The 17,422-nt window shown below is 45.4% G+C and overlaps 1 protein-coding gene across 1 annotated transcript in view; it reads left to right on the forward strand.

Moving 5' to 3' along the window:
* Positions 1-316: 316 nt before the first annotated feature.
* Positions 317-17,422, forward strand: part of LOC143767926 (uncharacterized) — a 60,149-nt gene continuing 43,043 nt past the window's right edge. Inside the window, exons 1-6 of the mRNA XM_077256445.1 lie at positions 317-572; positions 6,586-6,735; positions 6,861-7,040; positions 7,124-7,247; positions 7,329-7,426; positions 8,375-8,465. Coding sequence (XP_077112560.1) covers positions 348-572; positions 6,586-6,735; positions 6,861-7,040; positions 7,124-7,247; positions 7,329-7,426; positions 8,375-8,465 — 868 coding nt within the window. The 5' untranslated portion in view covers positions 317-347. The remainder of the gene's footprint in view (positions 573-6,585; positions 6,736-6,860; positions 7,041-7,123; positions 7,248-7,328; positions 7,427-8,374; positions 8,466-17,422) is intronic.

A 17,422-nucleotide genomic window follows, 5' to 3' on the forward strand; every position in this document is an offset into this window, starting at 1 on the left:
CACGAATTACTTGACTGTTTCCTGGATTCTCTGGATTTAAATTTTGAGATGTGGCTTTACATAGACCCCATCGGTTGACTGCATTGAGTTATCTTCAGTTATCTGTTAATGATCATTAGACTGATCTATATTTTCCTGATTTCGAACTTTTCTGCATATGCCCATACCAATTTACTTTTCCTATTTAACGTGTTTATTATTTTTCTACCAGTTCTCCCATCCTCTCCCTCTCTCCCCCCCTTTCCTACCTCCCTTCTTCTCCCCTCCCCTTCCCTCCCCCCTACCCCCCTCTCCCCCCCTTTTGACTGGGCTAGTAATCATAACGGGTAAGGCCTCGGGTTTACTACATGTTGCCCTATTTTGGCGATTCTCGGTCTACTTTTAATATGGTATTCCGGATCTCCATCTTTTGTGAGGCTAGAACTCACATTATTGTTCTATTAATGTTATATGTGTATGTTTTCCCTTGTTTTGTTTCTCTCCCTTTGTTTTCTAGCAGATTTACCACACATTGTTCACTTCGCAGTTTCCAACGGTGGAGATTTGGCAGGACTGGTCGAGTGTCTGAGTCTGTAAGCATTACTTGTATCTTTACTAATGTGTAGGGTTATTTCACACAATGTAAAGGGTCTTAATTCACCCATTAAACGGAGGAGAGCGTTCATAGATTATCATAAACACAAGCCAGATATCTTGTGTTTACAAGAAACCCATTTCTCCTCTTCATCTTCTCCTAAATTTTTTGACTCGAGCTATTCCCGCTACTTCCTTGCCTCTTGGGACAGAAAAACCAGAGGTGTTGCTATATTACTAAAAAATTCCTTTCCCTTCCATTTGACTGAATCATACTCAGACCCTGAAGGGAGGTTTTTAATACTACAGGGAACTCTACAGGGAAAAACAATCTGTATTATCAATAGTTATCTCCCTGCAAACACCCAGATCCGGGTTTTTAAATTAATATTATCAAAGCTCTCTCAAGTCTCATACCACCACCTGATTTGGAGTGGGGATTTCAACATGGTCCTTGATCCAACTCAGGACAGTAGTGCAGTACAGAGGTCTGATGTTTCCAAGAGAGATAGGAAACAAATCTTGCACTTGATGAGGGAGAATAGATTGGTGGATGTCTGGCGGGAGATTAACGGGCAGGCAAGGGGCTTCACATTTTACTCACCAGTACACAAATCGTACTCGCGCATTGACTTACAGTTAACGACTGCAAATACTCTAGTATCAGCTTTGTACTCACGACATGTCCCATCAGCTTGGTCGGATCATGATTTTGTTCTGTCGGTCTTTAAATTTGATATTACCACGTCTGGCCTTTTTAAGTGGCGCTTAAATGAATCCCTGCTTACAGACCCCACTATATCTTCTCAACTTAAAGAAGATCTTAAACTTTTCTTTCAAACTAATGTAACTAATGACTCCTCACCTGGTAACATCTGGATGGCTCATAAAAAATTCATAACTGGCTCTATAATCAAGATAGCTTCCACCAGGAAAAAAAACAGGTCAGCCCTCCAAAATAGATTGGAAACCAAGCTGTTCAAGCTCGAACAGGCTAATCAGCTATCAACGTCTCGCTATCTAATAAAACAAATCTCAGATGTCAAAAAACAGCTGACCTCATTGCTCACTGTTAAAACGGAGAAAGCCCTCGCCTGGACCAGAGCCTCCTTTTACAAGCAGGCAAACAAACCTTCCAGAATGTTAGCACGCCAACTACGCGCAAGAGAGTACTTAAACTCTATACCCTCCATAAGGGATGGCTCTGGACGTATATCAGCCCATCCAGAGGGTATTTACAAAGTCTTTTATGAGTACTATCAAAAATTGTACTCCTCCCCTCAAAACATTCCCTTGAAATCTCTGAACTCTTTTTTACAAGGTGTTTCCCTTCCAAAAATTTCTGAACCTGCCATACAGCAACTTCAGTCGGAAATCCTTCCTGAGGAAATTACTATGATAATCAAAAAATTAAAGTCGGGCAAGGCTCCGGGTCCTGATGGCCTGTCAGCCCTTTATTACAAAAAATTTGGAGATCTCCTAATGCCCCACATTAAAAATTTCTGCAATGCCCTTCTTTCTGGCTCCCAAATGCCCCCTGAGTTTTATTTTGCTCACGTAACTGTCATTCCTAAACCAAAACGAGATCACTTATTAGTTAAAAACTACCGTCCTATTTCTTTATTAAACGTTGATTTAAAAATTTTCACTTCACTCATCACTGATCGACTGAACAAAATACTGCCTTCGCTTATACATAAGGATCAGGTAGGTTTTATCCCGATGAGACAAGGACCTGACAACATACGTAGAAATCTCAACATTATCCACTCAGCGAACCGTACACAGAAGCCTTTGATGGTACTGGCTCTAGATATAGAAAAGGCTTTTGATACAGTTCTTTGGCCGTATCTTTTCTCAGTGTTAGATAAATTTAATTTCCCTCAAAAGCTGATTTCCTGTCTTCAACTAATATATGACAATCCATCAGCATACCTCAAACTCCCTTCCACTAAACCGTTATCTATAAATATACAAAGAGGTACTCGTCAGGGGTGTCCCTTGTCCCCAGCATTATTTGCTTTAGCAATGGAGCCGTTGGCCGCAGCCATAAGAGAAAATCCAAACATATTAGGACCCTCAGATATGGGTGAAAAATACAAACTGAGCCTTTTTGCAGATGATCTTCTACTCACACTGTCCAACCCCTACTCTACTCTACCCAACCTATTTTCGCTTCTGCGTACATTTGAAAAAATATCAGGTCTCAGGATAAATGTTGATAAGTCAGAGGCCCTATTCATCAACACTCCTAAGGCTGATCAAGATAATTTAATTTCACAATTCAGCTTTACGAGAAAGGAACATTCCCTATCCTACTTAGGAATTAACCTTACGACCCATAAATCTTCCCTTTTCAAGTGGAACTATTCCCCTTTAATTGCAAAATTTAGGACTGACATAGCAAAATGGTCTCGTTTAAAAATTTCATGGCTTGGCCGGTTACACACTATAAAGATGGTTACTTTGCCGAGATTCCTATACCTATTTAGATCTCTCCCTATCGCGGTCCCTTTGAAGTGTCTCCGAGAGATTCAGTCAATTATTTCCAAATTTATATGGAATGGAAAGAGACCCCGTGTCAAACAAAACATAATGTATTTACACAGAAAGTATGGAGGCATGTCAATGCCTAGTCTCTTGACATATTTCAAAGCAGCCCAAATAGCTCAATTGTCCAAACTATCCCCTAACAGTAATACTCCTAGGTGGGTGCAATTGGAATCTTACTTCCTGCAGCCTTATTCACTTTGTGGCCTCTTGTGGTCCACGGTGAGACTCCCGCCGGACATTCAGGTCATAGCTCCCTTTTCCGCTCTCTCTCTGATCATATGGAGAAAGGAGAGATTCAAGCACAATCTTCAATCTAAATTTTCACCCCTTACATCATTGTTTCGTAATCCTATGTTTCAACCGGGGCTAGAGCCTGCACTGTTCTCCTGGTGGATCGGGAAGGGGATTACCATGCTAAAACACCTTTGCTCCCCCTTCAATATTTTACTCACTAAGCAAGAATTTATACAATGTCATAGTCCCCCAACTGGAGAGGCTATGCGTATCAATCAAGTTTTTCATTTTGCCAGTCAGCACCTGTCACGTGGGACCCCTTTTCGGCTCACTGGTTTTGAACAAAGGTATTCTGGAAACCCTATGGGTAATGGGATAATCTCACTAATATATTCCACGATGAATGCCGCTCATACATCAGAGAAACTAAATTATATGCTGCAATGGGAGAATGACTTGGAGCTCGTCCTGCCCTTGGAGACGTGGCATAAATGCAGTGAAACCCTGTCTAGAGGTAGTCATCAAACGTCTCTGACTGAAACATCACTTAAGGTGTTACATAGGGCATATTATGTACCAACCAAATTACATGCCATTTGTCCGCACATCTCTAAGGACTGCTTTAGGGGTTGTAATATCCCTGGGGATATGCTCCACATTTGGTGGAAATGTCCGATCGTTGAGAAATTATGGCAAGAAGTTAATTCAATTATTATCCAATTATTTGGTAAACCAATTATAATGGACCCCACAGTATTCCTATTGGGAAAGATGCCACATGGATTCTCGAAGAGTCTTTGGAGATTAGCGAATACATTGTGCATGGCAGCTAAAATTCATATAGCTTCTAAATGGAGAACTCAGACACTGTCCATTTCAATGGTGAGAGACAGAATGAATGAAATTTTAATGTGCGAGAGAATCCAAGCAACTAGGTGTGATGACCTGAGTGCCTTTTTTCGAATCTGGAGCCCTTGGCTCGATCTCGACTCTAGCACCCCCCTGACTCGAACCCTCCTACTGTCTCCATAAATTTCTTACATCTTATATCTGTACATTATTAGTATATTGCGACAAATCAACACTCACCTAATTATCAACATCTGATGACATGACATGTTGGATTTCCCCCATAATTGGTAAAACGAAGTGATGTTACCCCCCTTGTTGTTCCTATCCCTAGTCTGTCTTGTCCTGTCTTTCTAGTTTGGTTTATATGATCGACCTTTATTGATATGGTTACTTTTACATTTTTGTCATGATGCTCTACAAATAACTATATCTTTTTTTTACATGGAAGGTCGTCTTTGTTATATATTGTTATGAAAACTTTAAATAAACATATTGAAACAAAAAAAAATATATTTTTATTATTAGGACAGTAATTCAAAAAGCACCATCTAATCCCAAAATATATTTAAAAGGAAAGGAGCAAAGCTCACAACCTCATTCAATCCAGTAGGTTGAAGTGAGCCTATCCTAGAGATCTATTTGGTCTCTAATTGAGCCAATTTGGTTTTAACACTACCACCCCTTGAATCTTTGATGATCCGATCAATACCAATTACCTTTAATAAGCTAGGGTCACAGTTATGGACAGACTTAAAGTGGCGGGGTATTGGTTTAAGTGATGTCAAGTCTTTAGTATCACGAGCATTAGATATATCACGGACATGTTCTCTGGTACGTATTCTAAGTTGTCTCGTAGTCATGCCAATATATACCAACGGGCAAGGACAGCTGGCATAATATATCACATGATCTGTCCCACATATGATATTGTGAGTGATTTGAAAGACCTTATTGCCATGTGCATTTGTGAATTCCTTAGCCCTATCCATATTAGCACATGCTAGGCACTTTCTGCAGGGAAAAAAATCCCCATTTTGGTCCTTTGGAATCAAAATAATTGTCCATAGTAACACCCTTATACTGACTATGAACTAGCATGTCTTTCAAGCTCTGAGATCTCCTGTACGTAATGGTTGGTATTGTAGGGATACTCTTGGCCAAGATTGGATCATTCATGGTAATGGGCCAGAACTTTGAAAGAGATTGTCTCATGGGTTTCCACTTTTCATTATAGGTTGATATGAATCTTACTGTGGTCGAATTTGGTGGACGCGTTTTTGAGTTCAATAGTCCAGTCCTCTGTTTGTTACATGCTTTAGACCGCCCCTGGTGGATAACCCGATTGGAATATCCTCTTTGTGCAAATCGTTGAGCCAATTCAGAAGATTGTGTCTGAAAAGATGATTGAGCAAATTCTCTTTGTTCTCAGAAACTGCCCATAAGGAATACTATCCTTTAGAGGTCTGGGATGTGATAAAGCAGCGTGTAATATTGAGCTCACTGCTGTTTCTTTCCTAAACACATCGGTGTGTATGAATCCATCCTCACCCTTGTAGATTTAGGTATCAAAAAATCAATGCATGTTTGGCTATGTTTACATGTCAATTTGATATTCAGGGTGTTGTTGTTAAGAAGTTGGATAAATGATGTTAGATCAGTCTCAGATCCCTGCCAGATGACAAAAATGTCATCAATAAAGCGCATCCATAGGCACACTTTCTCAATCAGAGGGATGACATTAGTTAGAAAGATGGTACATTCCCATGAGCCTAGAAACAAATTTGCATATGAGGGCGCGAACGCAGCCCCCATAGCAGTCCCCTGTAATTGTAGGTAAAGAATTTCCTTAAAGATAAAGAAATTATGTGTGAGGGCATATTCTAATAACGTAAGAAGAAATTCAATTAAGTCATTGTCACTAGTAGACATATGGAGAAAACTCCTAACTGCTTCGATGCCATCATTATGGCGAATTGATGTATATAATGACTACATCAAAAGTTACTAACCACGTATCTGTCTCAAGAGGTATGTCTGCCAATTTCCGAAGTACATCACTGGCATCCTGAATATATGATGGAATGAATATCTCCTGCCGTATTGCTAATGCCGATTCCAGTGTCGGTAAATGAGACGAGAAATAGCGTTATGGAAGATGAGTCTACGAGAAACGTATTCAGCTGCCGACTCCGAGGAAGAAACTGCTCGTTGTCTGTGGCCTAAATATAAAGGTTTTATTAGTAGATGGAGAGAAGAAAACTAAATACTGTAAAATAATACATCTCCTCATATGTTTCCCTTCTTATCTCCAGTAATTGTATTATTACACAGGATTTTTATGATGTTACATCAGCTCATCTTCTTCTCATTCAGGTCTCTACAATATCGGATCCTCTCAGTGAAGATCTTCCATATAAGAGAATTTTCCTGATTTACCCAGCAAAGATGGATATGGACAGAGACAAGATGGCGGAGAAAATATTACACCTCACCCTAGAGATCCTCTTCCGGCTTACTGGAGAGGTGAGAGATTCTGATGACGTCACATTACATCATTCTTATCTATGGGAATAACAGACAGAACTGGAGAGGTGAGGACTCTGGAAATGTCTGTAGTGAGATTTATTAATGTGTCTCTCCATAACCAGGATTACACAGCAGTGAAGAAGACCTTTAGTGAACGCTGTCAGGACCCTGTGTCTGAAGGATGCAGAAGACCCCTGAGCCCAATCACGGGGCCTCCACCTTACCCCCTGATACATGAGGACATCAATGACCAGAAGATCCTAGAACTCACCTACAAGATGAATGAACTGCTGACTGAAGAGGTGACACTGCTGGGAATGCTGGGACATTGTACAGTAACGCTATGAAGGAATCGGGGGGATGACGGTATCATTGTATGTGTCAGGTTCCTATAAGGTGTCAGGATGTCGCTGTCTATTTCTCCATGGAGGAGTGGGAGTATTTAGAAGGACACAAAGATCTGTACAAGGACGTCATAATGGAGATTCCCCAGCCCCTCACATCACCAGGTAATAGACAGGACTGAATACACAGCCTATAATTATCTGTATGTACAGAATGAATTTAGTCCCTGTATGTGTTTCCTCCAGATCTATCCAGCAAGAGGACAATACCAGAGAGATGTCCCCGTCCTCGCCTTCCACAGGACTGTAAACAAGAAGATCCTAATGTTCCTCAGGATCATCAGGTAGATGGAGAGAAGAAGTCAGGAGTTCTCCCCTATGATGTGTAGACGACTGTGAAGATCTTGTGCTCAGTCTTAGGGTACCGTCACACAGTGCAATTTTGATCGCTACGACGGTACGATTCGTGACGTTCTAGCGATATCGTTACGATATCGCAGTGTCTGACACGCAGCAGCGATCAAGGATCCTGCTGAGAATCGTACGTCGTAGCAGATCGTTTGGAACTTTCTTTCGTCGCTTGATCACCCGCTGACATCGCTGGATCGTTGTGTGTGACAGCGATCCAGCGATGCGTTCGCTGGTAACCAGGGTAAACATCGGGTAACTAAGCGCAGGGCCGCGCTTAGTAACCCGATGTTTACCGTGGTTACCAGCATAAAAGTAAAAAAAAACAAACCGTACATGCTCACCATCTGATGTCCGTCAGGTCCCTTGCCGTCCGCTTCCTGCTCTGACTGTCTGCCTGCCGGAAAGTGAGAGCAGATCACAGCAGTGACGTCACCGCTGCACTCTGCTCTCACTGTACGGCGGCTCAGTCAGAGCAGGAAGCAGACGGCAAGGGACCGGACGGACATCAGATGGTGAGCATGTACGGTTTGTTTTTTTTTACTTTTACGCTGGTAACCACGGTAAACATCGGGTTACTAAGCGCGGCCCTGCGCTTAGTAACCCGATGTTTACCCTGGTTACCCGGGGACTTCGGCATCGCTCCAGCGCCGTGATTGCAACGTGTGACCGCAGTCTACGACGCTGGAGCGATAATCATACGATCGCTGCGACGTCACGGATCGTGCCGTCGTAGCGATCAAAATTGCACTGTGTGACGGTACCCTTAGTTTATCCACCAGTATTATATGTTTTATACTTGTGTAATGAGAACGGTGGAGATGGCAGGATTAGAGCTGATCATAGATATGACTTTTCCTTCTATCTGTGACTTTTTGTTTTAGAGTGAAGATCTGACCCATATTAATACTACAGAGACATGTGTGAGGGGTGATGAGTGGTGTAAAGAGGAGATTCCTACATGTGACTACCCAGGTGAGTAGTCACCACTAAATATAGGATGAAGAAAGGTGTCAGGATACCATAGGAGGTAAATTGTGAGTAAAATCACATCCTATGTTTTTGCCTTGGGTTTTAATGCCTGTTTTTACTGTGGTGCCTTCCTTGCTCTTGGTTGACCACTGTCATTTTCCTGTGATTACACTTTTGTTATGTTTGTTTCTGTATTTTAATGTTATTTAATAAAGTTTCTCCTACGCCTCATTGGGGGACACAGGACCATGGGTGTTCTGCTGCTGCCACTAGGAGGACACTAAGTTAACACAGAAAGATTAACTCCTCTTCTGCAGTATACACCCCTTCACTGGCCAGGATTCAACCAGTTCTTGCTTAGTGTCTGTAGGAGGCACTTGGGTCTGTTTTCAGAATCCAACTTTCTTATTTTTCTGTAAATTTTTATTTAACGGAGTGAAGGGGGCGACGTATTCCTTTTATAGGGTCCGCTCTCCCCCGAACCATCAACAGGCGAGTATACCTCCCCGTCCCTCTCCTGCGACGTCTGGGGCACGCCAAGTTTTACTGGGGCGACGGTTCCTCCTTGGTCCCGATCTCCCCCCCCCCCCCCCTGCAAGACGGCAAGCACATAGAGCCCGGCTCTAATGTCCCTCTCCGGGGCCCGAAGTCAAAAGCCTATCGAGGCCAAATACCCTTTTGCTCAGGAACTAATCAAGGACTGGCTCCAGTCCCCCTCAGTGGACCCTGCTGTATCACATCTCGCTTCCAAAAGTATCCTATCTCTGTCAGATGGTTCCTCAGTCAAGAACCCCTCTGATTGTGAAATCGACTACCTGGCTCTCTCCGTCTTCGAGGCCACAGGAGCCTCTCTCTTCCCATCCTTAGCCGCTTCTTTGGTGGCTAAGGCTATGGTCGCTTGGGCTGTGGTGCTTACCACGACCATCCAAGACACTAATCTCCCTCCAGAGGCGATGAACTTGACTAACCAGATAGCCCAAGCTGGGGACTTCGTGGTTAACGCCTCAATAGACGCGGCCAATTGCGCTGCACATGCAGCCGCATATGCAGTCTCCATCAGAAGAGCCTGTGGCTCAGAGATTGGCGAGCAGATTCTGCTTCCAAGCGTTCTTTGACATCTCTACCCTACCAACCTGGTCGCTTATTTGGAGAAAAATTAGACCAAATAATCTCGGATGCTACCGGGGGGGAAAGTAAATTTCTCCCCCAACAAAAGCCTACCTGGCCATTTCGGTATCAACAATCTCGATTCCGGCCTTTTCGCAGCAATCCCAACTGGTCATCTATATCCTTCTCCCCGGCATCAGGACGAGGTTCGCACGCTGACCGAGGCCCCCAGGTCTCATACAGACCTAACCACAACTGGAAACCCAGACCGAGATCTTCTGGGTCTAAAGGATCCAGATCCCTTAGATCCTCCAGTCAATGACTTGTTGCAACATACGGAGGACATCAACAAAGTAGGAGGTCGCCTACTTTTGTTCCGTCAAGCATGGCTCTCGGTCGTCCATGATGAGTGAGTCAGGGAACTGGTGTCCTCCGGATACAAAATAGAATTTTCCTCTCCCCCCCCCCCCCCCCCCCGACACGTTTCTTCCAGTCGTGTGCACCCAAACCAAAGGCTACAGCTTTTCTCCTGGCCATATGGGCGCTACAAAGGGATGGAGTCATCATTTCGGTCCCCCAAGTCCAAAGGATCAAAGGGTTCTATTCGAACCTATTCGTGGTCTCAAAAAAGGACGGACCGCTGCGTCCGATTCTAGACCTAAAACTTCTGAACAAATTTGTCAAAATTCGGCGCTTCAGAATGGAATCCCTCCGCTCTGTCGTCGCGTCCATGGAAAAGGGAGAGTTCCTGGCATCTATAGACATCAAAGATGCTTACCTCCACATCCCAATTTTTCCTCCTCATCAACAGTTCCTTCGCTTCGCTTTTCGCGAGGAACACTTCCAGTTTGTGGCCTTACCTTTTGGCCTCGCCACAGCTCCCAGAGTTTTCACAAAGGTCATGACGGCTGTCATAGCCATTCTTCATTCCAGGGGAGTGGTGGTACTTCCGTACCTGGATGACCTACTGATAAAAGGCCCATCATACCCAGCCTGTGAAGAGTCTGTCGATCTCACGGTGGATACTCTTTCTCACCTGGGTTGGAAGATAAACTTCGAAAAATCCTCTCCGATCCTGACTCAATGGATCTCCTTTCTTGTAATGACACTGGACACTTCCCGCGGTCTGGTCATTTTCCCTTAAGACAAGACCTTGGCCCTGCAGCGGAGAGCACAGAGTCTTTCCCGTCCAGTCTCCCACTCTATTCATTTCAGCATGCGCATTCTTGGGCAGATGGTAGCAGCCATGGAAGCTGTTCCGTTTGCGCAATTTCACCTCTGTCCCCTACAACATGCGCTGCTGTTGGCGTGGAATGGGAACTCATCCTCTCTCGACCGCCGTTTCATTCTGTCCCCACAGGTTAGAAAGACCCTCAGGTGGTGGACGCTGAAGTCCTCCCTGAACCAGGGAAGGTCCTTCCTCCCAGTGCGGTGGCTGGTGGTGACCACCGATGCCAGCCTCATGGGCTGGGGGGTTGGTTTTCAACCACCACACAGCACAAGGGCGGTGGTCCACTCGAGAGTCTCGTCTCCCCATCAATATCCTGGAAATACGAGCTATCATGCTAGCGTTGTTCAGGTTTCACCATCTTCTGGCGGGTCACCCCATCAGAATCCAGTCCGACCACGCCACAGCTGTGGCGTACATGAACCGTCAAGGGGGAACCCGCAGCAAGACGGCCATGCTCGAGATGTCCCACATTCTCCGTTGGGCTGAGTCCAACCATTCGCCCATCTCGGCGATCCACATACCAGGTGTGGAGAATTGGGCGGCGGACTTCCTCAGCCGCCAGGGTCTCGCCTCGGGCGAGTGGTCCCTCCACCTGGAAGTTTTCCAGCAGATTTCTCATCGCTGGGGGACCCCGGACGTGGACCTCATGGCCTCCCGGTTAAACAACAAGGTCCCACAGTTCATTGCACGATCTCTCGACCCACGTGCCGTCGGAGCAGACGCCCTGGTCCTGCCGTGGTGTCAATTCCGCCTCCCATACATTTTTCCCCCTCTTCCTCAGCTACTGAGGGTCATCAAGAAGATCAGGGCGGAAGGGGTACCAGTTATCCTCGTGGCGCCGGACTGGCTGCGCCGAGCATGGTACGCGGAACTGGTTCAGCTGGTCACCGACGTCCCCTGGCGTCTTCCAGATCGCATGGATCTTCTCTCACAAGGCCCGATTTACCACAAGAACTCAAGGGCCCTGTCTTTGACGGCCTGGCCATTGAATCCTGGATTCTAGGCCAAGCGAGTTTCACTCCCATGGTGTCCTCCACCATACCATGATCAGGGCTAGGAAACACGTGTCCAGGCGCAGTTACCACCGTACCTGGGAATCTTCTTTGCTTGGTGCGACGCACAAGGACGATCTCCTCTGGTATTTTCCATTCCTGCCATACTGGAATTTCGCCAATCAGGACTAGAGTCGGGTCTCGCACTTAGCTCTCTCAAAGGACAGGTGTCAGCATTGTCAGTCCTGTTCCAGCTCTTCAGGAGAACCCCTTCGAAGCGCTGCAGGACGTCTCTCTGACCTTACTTTCCTGGAAAGTAGTTTTTCTTGTGGCCATTAGGCGTGTCTCGGACTTGGCGGCACTTTCCTGCCGACCCCCGTTTCTGATTTTTCACCCGGATAAGGCAGTCTTGAGGACCTCTCCTTCTTTTCTGCCCAAGGTTGTTTCCTCTTTTCACTTCAATGAAGAGATTATTCTGCCTTCATTCTGTCCGGCACCAGTCCATCGCATTGAGAAAGCTCTGCACACTCTCGATGTGGTGAGGGCCCTTCGACGATACATCTCTCGGACGGCTCCCTTCCGCAAGTCGGATGTCCTATTCGTACTTCCAGAGGGACAAAGGAAGGGCTCTCCCGCTTCCAAGGCTACTCTAGCCAAATGGATCCGATCGGCTATTCAGGAATCTTATCATGTCAAGGATGTTCCTATCCCAGCAGGGATGAAGGCCCATTCTACTTGGTCGGTGGGCGACTCTTGGGCCATCCGGCAGCAGGCGTCGGCACAACAGGTCTGCAAAGCTGCGACATGGTCCAAATTGCATACTTTTACAAAACATTACCACATTCATTCTCTATCTTCTGCAGACGCCGCTCTTGGCAGGCACATTCTGCAATCGGCGGTACCTTAGCTGTAAGCCAGTGGTACATGGGGTATTAGCAGCTATGTTGTTTCCCGCGCAGGGACTGCTTTAGGACGTCCCATTGTCCTGTGTCCCCCGATGAGGCGTAGGAGAAAAGGAGATTTTTGTGTACTCACCGTAAAATCTTTTTCTCCGAGCCAATCATTGGGGGACACAGCACCCACCCTGTTTAGTGGAGCGCCCCCACACCTGCCGCAGGGCCGAGGGGTACCCGGAGCCGGGCCTCTGAGAGTCTCTGTTCAGTTCTGGGGTTGTCACGGTGGCTAGACCCGGTCCGTGGCCCTGTCTGTCAGTGGGGGACGTCCGGTGCAATAAGTGGTGGTGTAACGGTGCAGTTGTGAGGTGCAGGTCGCAGTAAATAACGAGGACACCAGGTTGCAGTCTCTTTACCTCTTTACTGAAGATCTCTGAGTCCTCAGTCCAGAATACGGTTCACCAGGCTGCGCAAGTCCGGCCGGCCCAATGGCACTTCCAGAGTTCTCTTCACAGGAGGAAATCTGTGCCTTCCCCCTAGCGCTATGTGTTGTAGTCCTTCCCTGCTGTGCTTACGGAAAGTACCCCACAACTGTTGTGTCTGTTTCTGATGTTCCCTCACAACTCGACTAGATGATGTTCTGCTAATCCTCCGTCCCTCCCTGAGGTTCGGGTAGGAACGGCACCCGTTTGACGGGTAGGCCTGGAGTTCTTCCGGGACCCTAGAGACGCCCCTCTCCCACAATTGCCTCCCAAGACTTCATAGGTGATTTGAGTTAGACAGCCCGCCTGAGACTGACTGCCCTGCCGCTGTTTGGAGTATTGCTTGAAGCTGAATGTTATTCTACTCCCTCGGCGTTCCGGCCACCGGTAGTGCGCCTCAGTAGGATGTTGCTTCGGTCTTACAGCACGACTCCTACTGGTATTTCTCCTTTTGCGTGATCCCGTTTCTCACTCAGCACAATCTATCTCTCTTCTAATCCTTTCTTGGGCACCGCCGCTACCCGGAGCAGGCGCGGTCCCGTTACGTTCGTTCTCGTTGCCAAGCCTCTGTCAGGATCCCACCCCTGACAGAGACCCTACTGTATCTTCCCCTACAACACCCTCTGCCACAAGGTGTTGCCTGGTTCCAACCCAGTCAGCTTTCTGATCTAACTTCCTGCCTGACCCCCAGTTTACCCACTATGGTGGGGAGTGGCCTAATGAATAGCACCCTTAGCTCCCCCCGGAGGCCCGGCTGTGAAATGTATTGGTGTCTGTGAAACCTGATCAGATGAACTCCTTCAGTGCCATCGGACGCACCATAGCTCCCCATAGTGTCGGAGCCACAGTACTGCAACGACCAGGACTCTGGGGCGCTGCATTAGCCTTTTGGCTCGTTGTTGTTTCTTCTTGGGTTTTGACATAGTTTTTATTGTCTTTCATTTAATACTCCTACTGCTTTACTACTGAACTGGTTGAATCCTGGCCAGTGAAGGGGTGTATACTGCAGAGGAGGAGTTAATCTTTCTGTGTTAACTTAGTGTCCTCCTAGTGGCAGAAGCATAACACCCATGGTCCTGTGTCCCCCAATGATTGGCTCGGAGAAAAAGATTTTATGGTGAGTACACAAAAATCTCCTTTTTGTACATTTGTCTATTGGTTCGGTTTGGTGCTTTTTTCCTTTATATGATTTTCATTAATTGAGCAGTGACGGCCAAGTGTGAATATCTGTACAATAACAGGATGTACAATAACAAATTGTATTGTGGTAAAGTGTTAGCCAGAAAAATCAATGTGAATACTTTTCTGCCCAATGATGACAAAAGTATTCTAGGAATGATACCTTAATTGGCTAAGAAGAAAATATGTTTGCAAGCTTTCAGAGCACAGGTGTGAATTGTATTCATGTAGTGACTCATAAATCCAAGTGTTACCGTAAATTGAGTCCTAGTGTCAAAGAATTGAATATCTTCATTAGTTTGAATTCTCAAATTTTTCTTTCTGTGTCATCCTTAAAATGACCTTTTAGTATGAAGACTTTTAAGTCTGTCATACAACGTCCAGTTCGAGAGAAATGTTTTCCCACAGGCATGTCCACAATATGAGCCAAGCACAGGAGAAATTCATGTTCTTTTGAAGGGGCTAACATTCTGTCCTACAAAACAGCTTGATAGGGCTCAGTTCTGTAGCGATATCAAGGAATTCTTCCACAGATTGCTACTCAAAGAATTCTTTCATAACAGATATCACATCACAAGACAATGTGAATGACACAGCAAAAAAGAAAAAGAGGACAAACTGGACCCCGCAACCTGGCCACAACCAAACTCTGGATAACTACATTGACTGTTTCCGTAAAAAAGTTAAATCTGACATTTGGACAGACACCATAAAGTGCCGCAAAATATCACTATGGAGGAAAGAAAAGCCATACAATCCTTAAAAGCCAATAACAATATCATTATCAAACCAGCAGACAAAGGAGGAGCTGTAGTCATAATGAACACGACAGATTACATCCAGGAAGCAAACAGACAACTCTTGGATATAAAATGCTACACTCCACTTCAGGGAGATCCGACCAAAAAATACACAGAGGAACTAACACATATCAGCAATGGATTTGATTCTACTTTATCCTCAATGCTGGAACTAACACCAGACAATCCCCAAACAGGTACTTTCTACATGTTGCCTAAGGCTGGGTTCACATTGTATTAGTGCAGTCCGTTCAACGCATGCGTTATCGCAAGTGCTGTTCAAGATCGCGTGACATATATGATTGCGCTAGCACAGATACTCCATCTGCGCTAGCGGTGACGGACCCCGAAACGCTGCAGACCACATGCGAGGGTCCGTCACAGAATGCGTTATTATGATACGTGTTAGCGATGCGCTACATAACTGCAGTCAATGGGTGCACTAACGCATCCATTACATAGCGTTAGTGGCGTTATGTAACAGATGCCGTCAGCGCATTGCCATTAACGCAATGCGAACCCAGCCTAAAATACATAAAGAAGGTAATCCTGGGAGGCCTATCACCTCTGGTATTGGGACTTTAACTGAGAATATCTCCGGCTGGGTGGAGAACATTTTGAAACCCTTGGTGAGGCACACACCCAGCTATATCCAGGACATCACGGATACTCTTTGCAAATTGTCAGCGCTGGGCCCACTTCCAGAGGACACGATACTAGCCACCATGCATCGATGTAGAGTCTCTCTATTCCAACATTCCTCATGAGGATGGAATTGCAGCATGGAAATTGTTCTTTTGAAGGAAATATCTAGCCACAGAACCGGCACTGCAATTTATCAGGTTTGTGCTCCATCACAATTATTTTTCGTTTGGGAACAATTTATACCAACAGTGTATGGGCAGCGCCATGGGAAGTAAAATGTCCGCACAATATGCTAACTTATTTATGGCGAAACTGGAGTAAGGATTTTTATCATCTTGCTCTATTAAACCTCTTGCATACTTCTGCTACATTGATGATCTGCTAATAATCTGGACAGGCTCAAAAGATAATCTACTCACCTTCCACAATAACTTCAACAAGTGCCACCCAACCATCAAGCTCGCCCTCAACTTTTAAAAGACCTATATACATTTTCTGGACATGACCATATACATCAAGGACAACGCCATACAAACATCAATTTACCATAAGCCCACAGGACGTCCGGCTTATCTTAGATGGGACATCTTTCATCAAAGGCACACAAAAAAAAAATCCATCATCTACAGTCAAGCTCTGAGGTATATTCGGATCTGTTCAGACAGTAAAGACAGGGAACTACAACTGCTATCACTGAGGAATACATTCCAACAACAAGGATACCATCCACTGGTAATAGATGAACAGATCCACAGGGATACAAGGGTCCCAAGTAACAGCCTCCTGGATTACACACTGAGGGAAGACAACAGGGTGCCTCGTGGTCACATACAACCCCCACATGAGCATCCTAAGGGAAATTGGTGCTGATCTCCAACCCATATTCCAGAGACCACAAACTGAAAGACATATTCCCAGAACTACCACTTCTCTCCTACAAATAGCCCCCTAACTTAAGGAATCTGCTTGTCAGAAGTGTTCTCTCATCACCATCAGTGACGGGCACATTCCCATGTAACAATAAAAAATGCAAAACTTGTACTCACATATTACCAACAAATATAGTCCGTGTACCAAACACAAATCAGGACTATAAGGTCATGGGTTCCTTTCCTTGTACATCCTCCAACGTGGTGTACATGATACAATGTACGAGGTGCCCTGGAAGTATCTACCGTATATACTCGAGTATAAGCCGACCCGAGTAAAAGCCGACCCCCCTAATTTTGTCACAAAAAACTGTGAAAACTTATTGACTCGAGTATAAGCCTAGGGTGGAAAATGCAGCAGCTACCGATGAATTTCAAAATTAAAAATAGATGCTCCATACCCTTCATTATGGCGCCATAGATGCTCCATATAAAGCTGTGCCATATAGAATGCTCTGCACCGTTCATTATGGCCCCATAGATGCTCCTTATAAAGCTGTGCCCCATATAGAATGCTCTGCACCGTTCAGTATGGCCCCATAGATGCTCCACATAAAGCTATGCCATATATAATGCTCTGCACAAGTCATTATGGCCCCATAGATGCTCCATAGAATGCTGTGCCATATACAATGCTCTGCACCATTGATTATTGCCCCATAGAAAGCTGTGCCATATACAATGCTCTGCACCGTTGATTAT

Source organism: Ranitomeya variabilis, chromosome 4 (assembly GCF_051348905.1).
Source record: "Ranitomeya variabilis isolate aRanVar5 chromosome 4, aRanVar5.hap1, whole genome shotgun sequence".
Classification (NCBI taxonomy): domain Eukaryota; kingdom Metazoa; phylum Chordata; class Amphibia; order Anura; family Dendrobatidae; genus Ranitomeya; species Ranitomeya variabilis.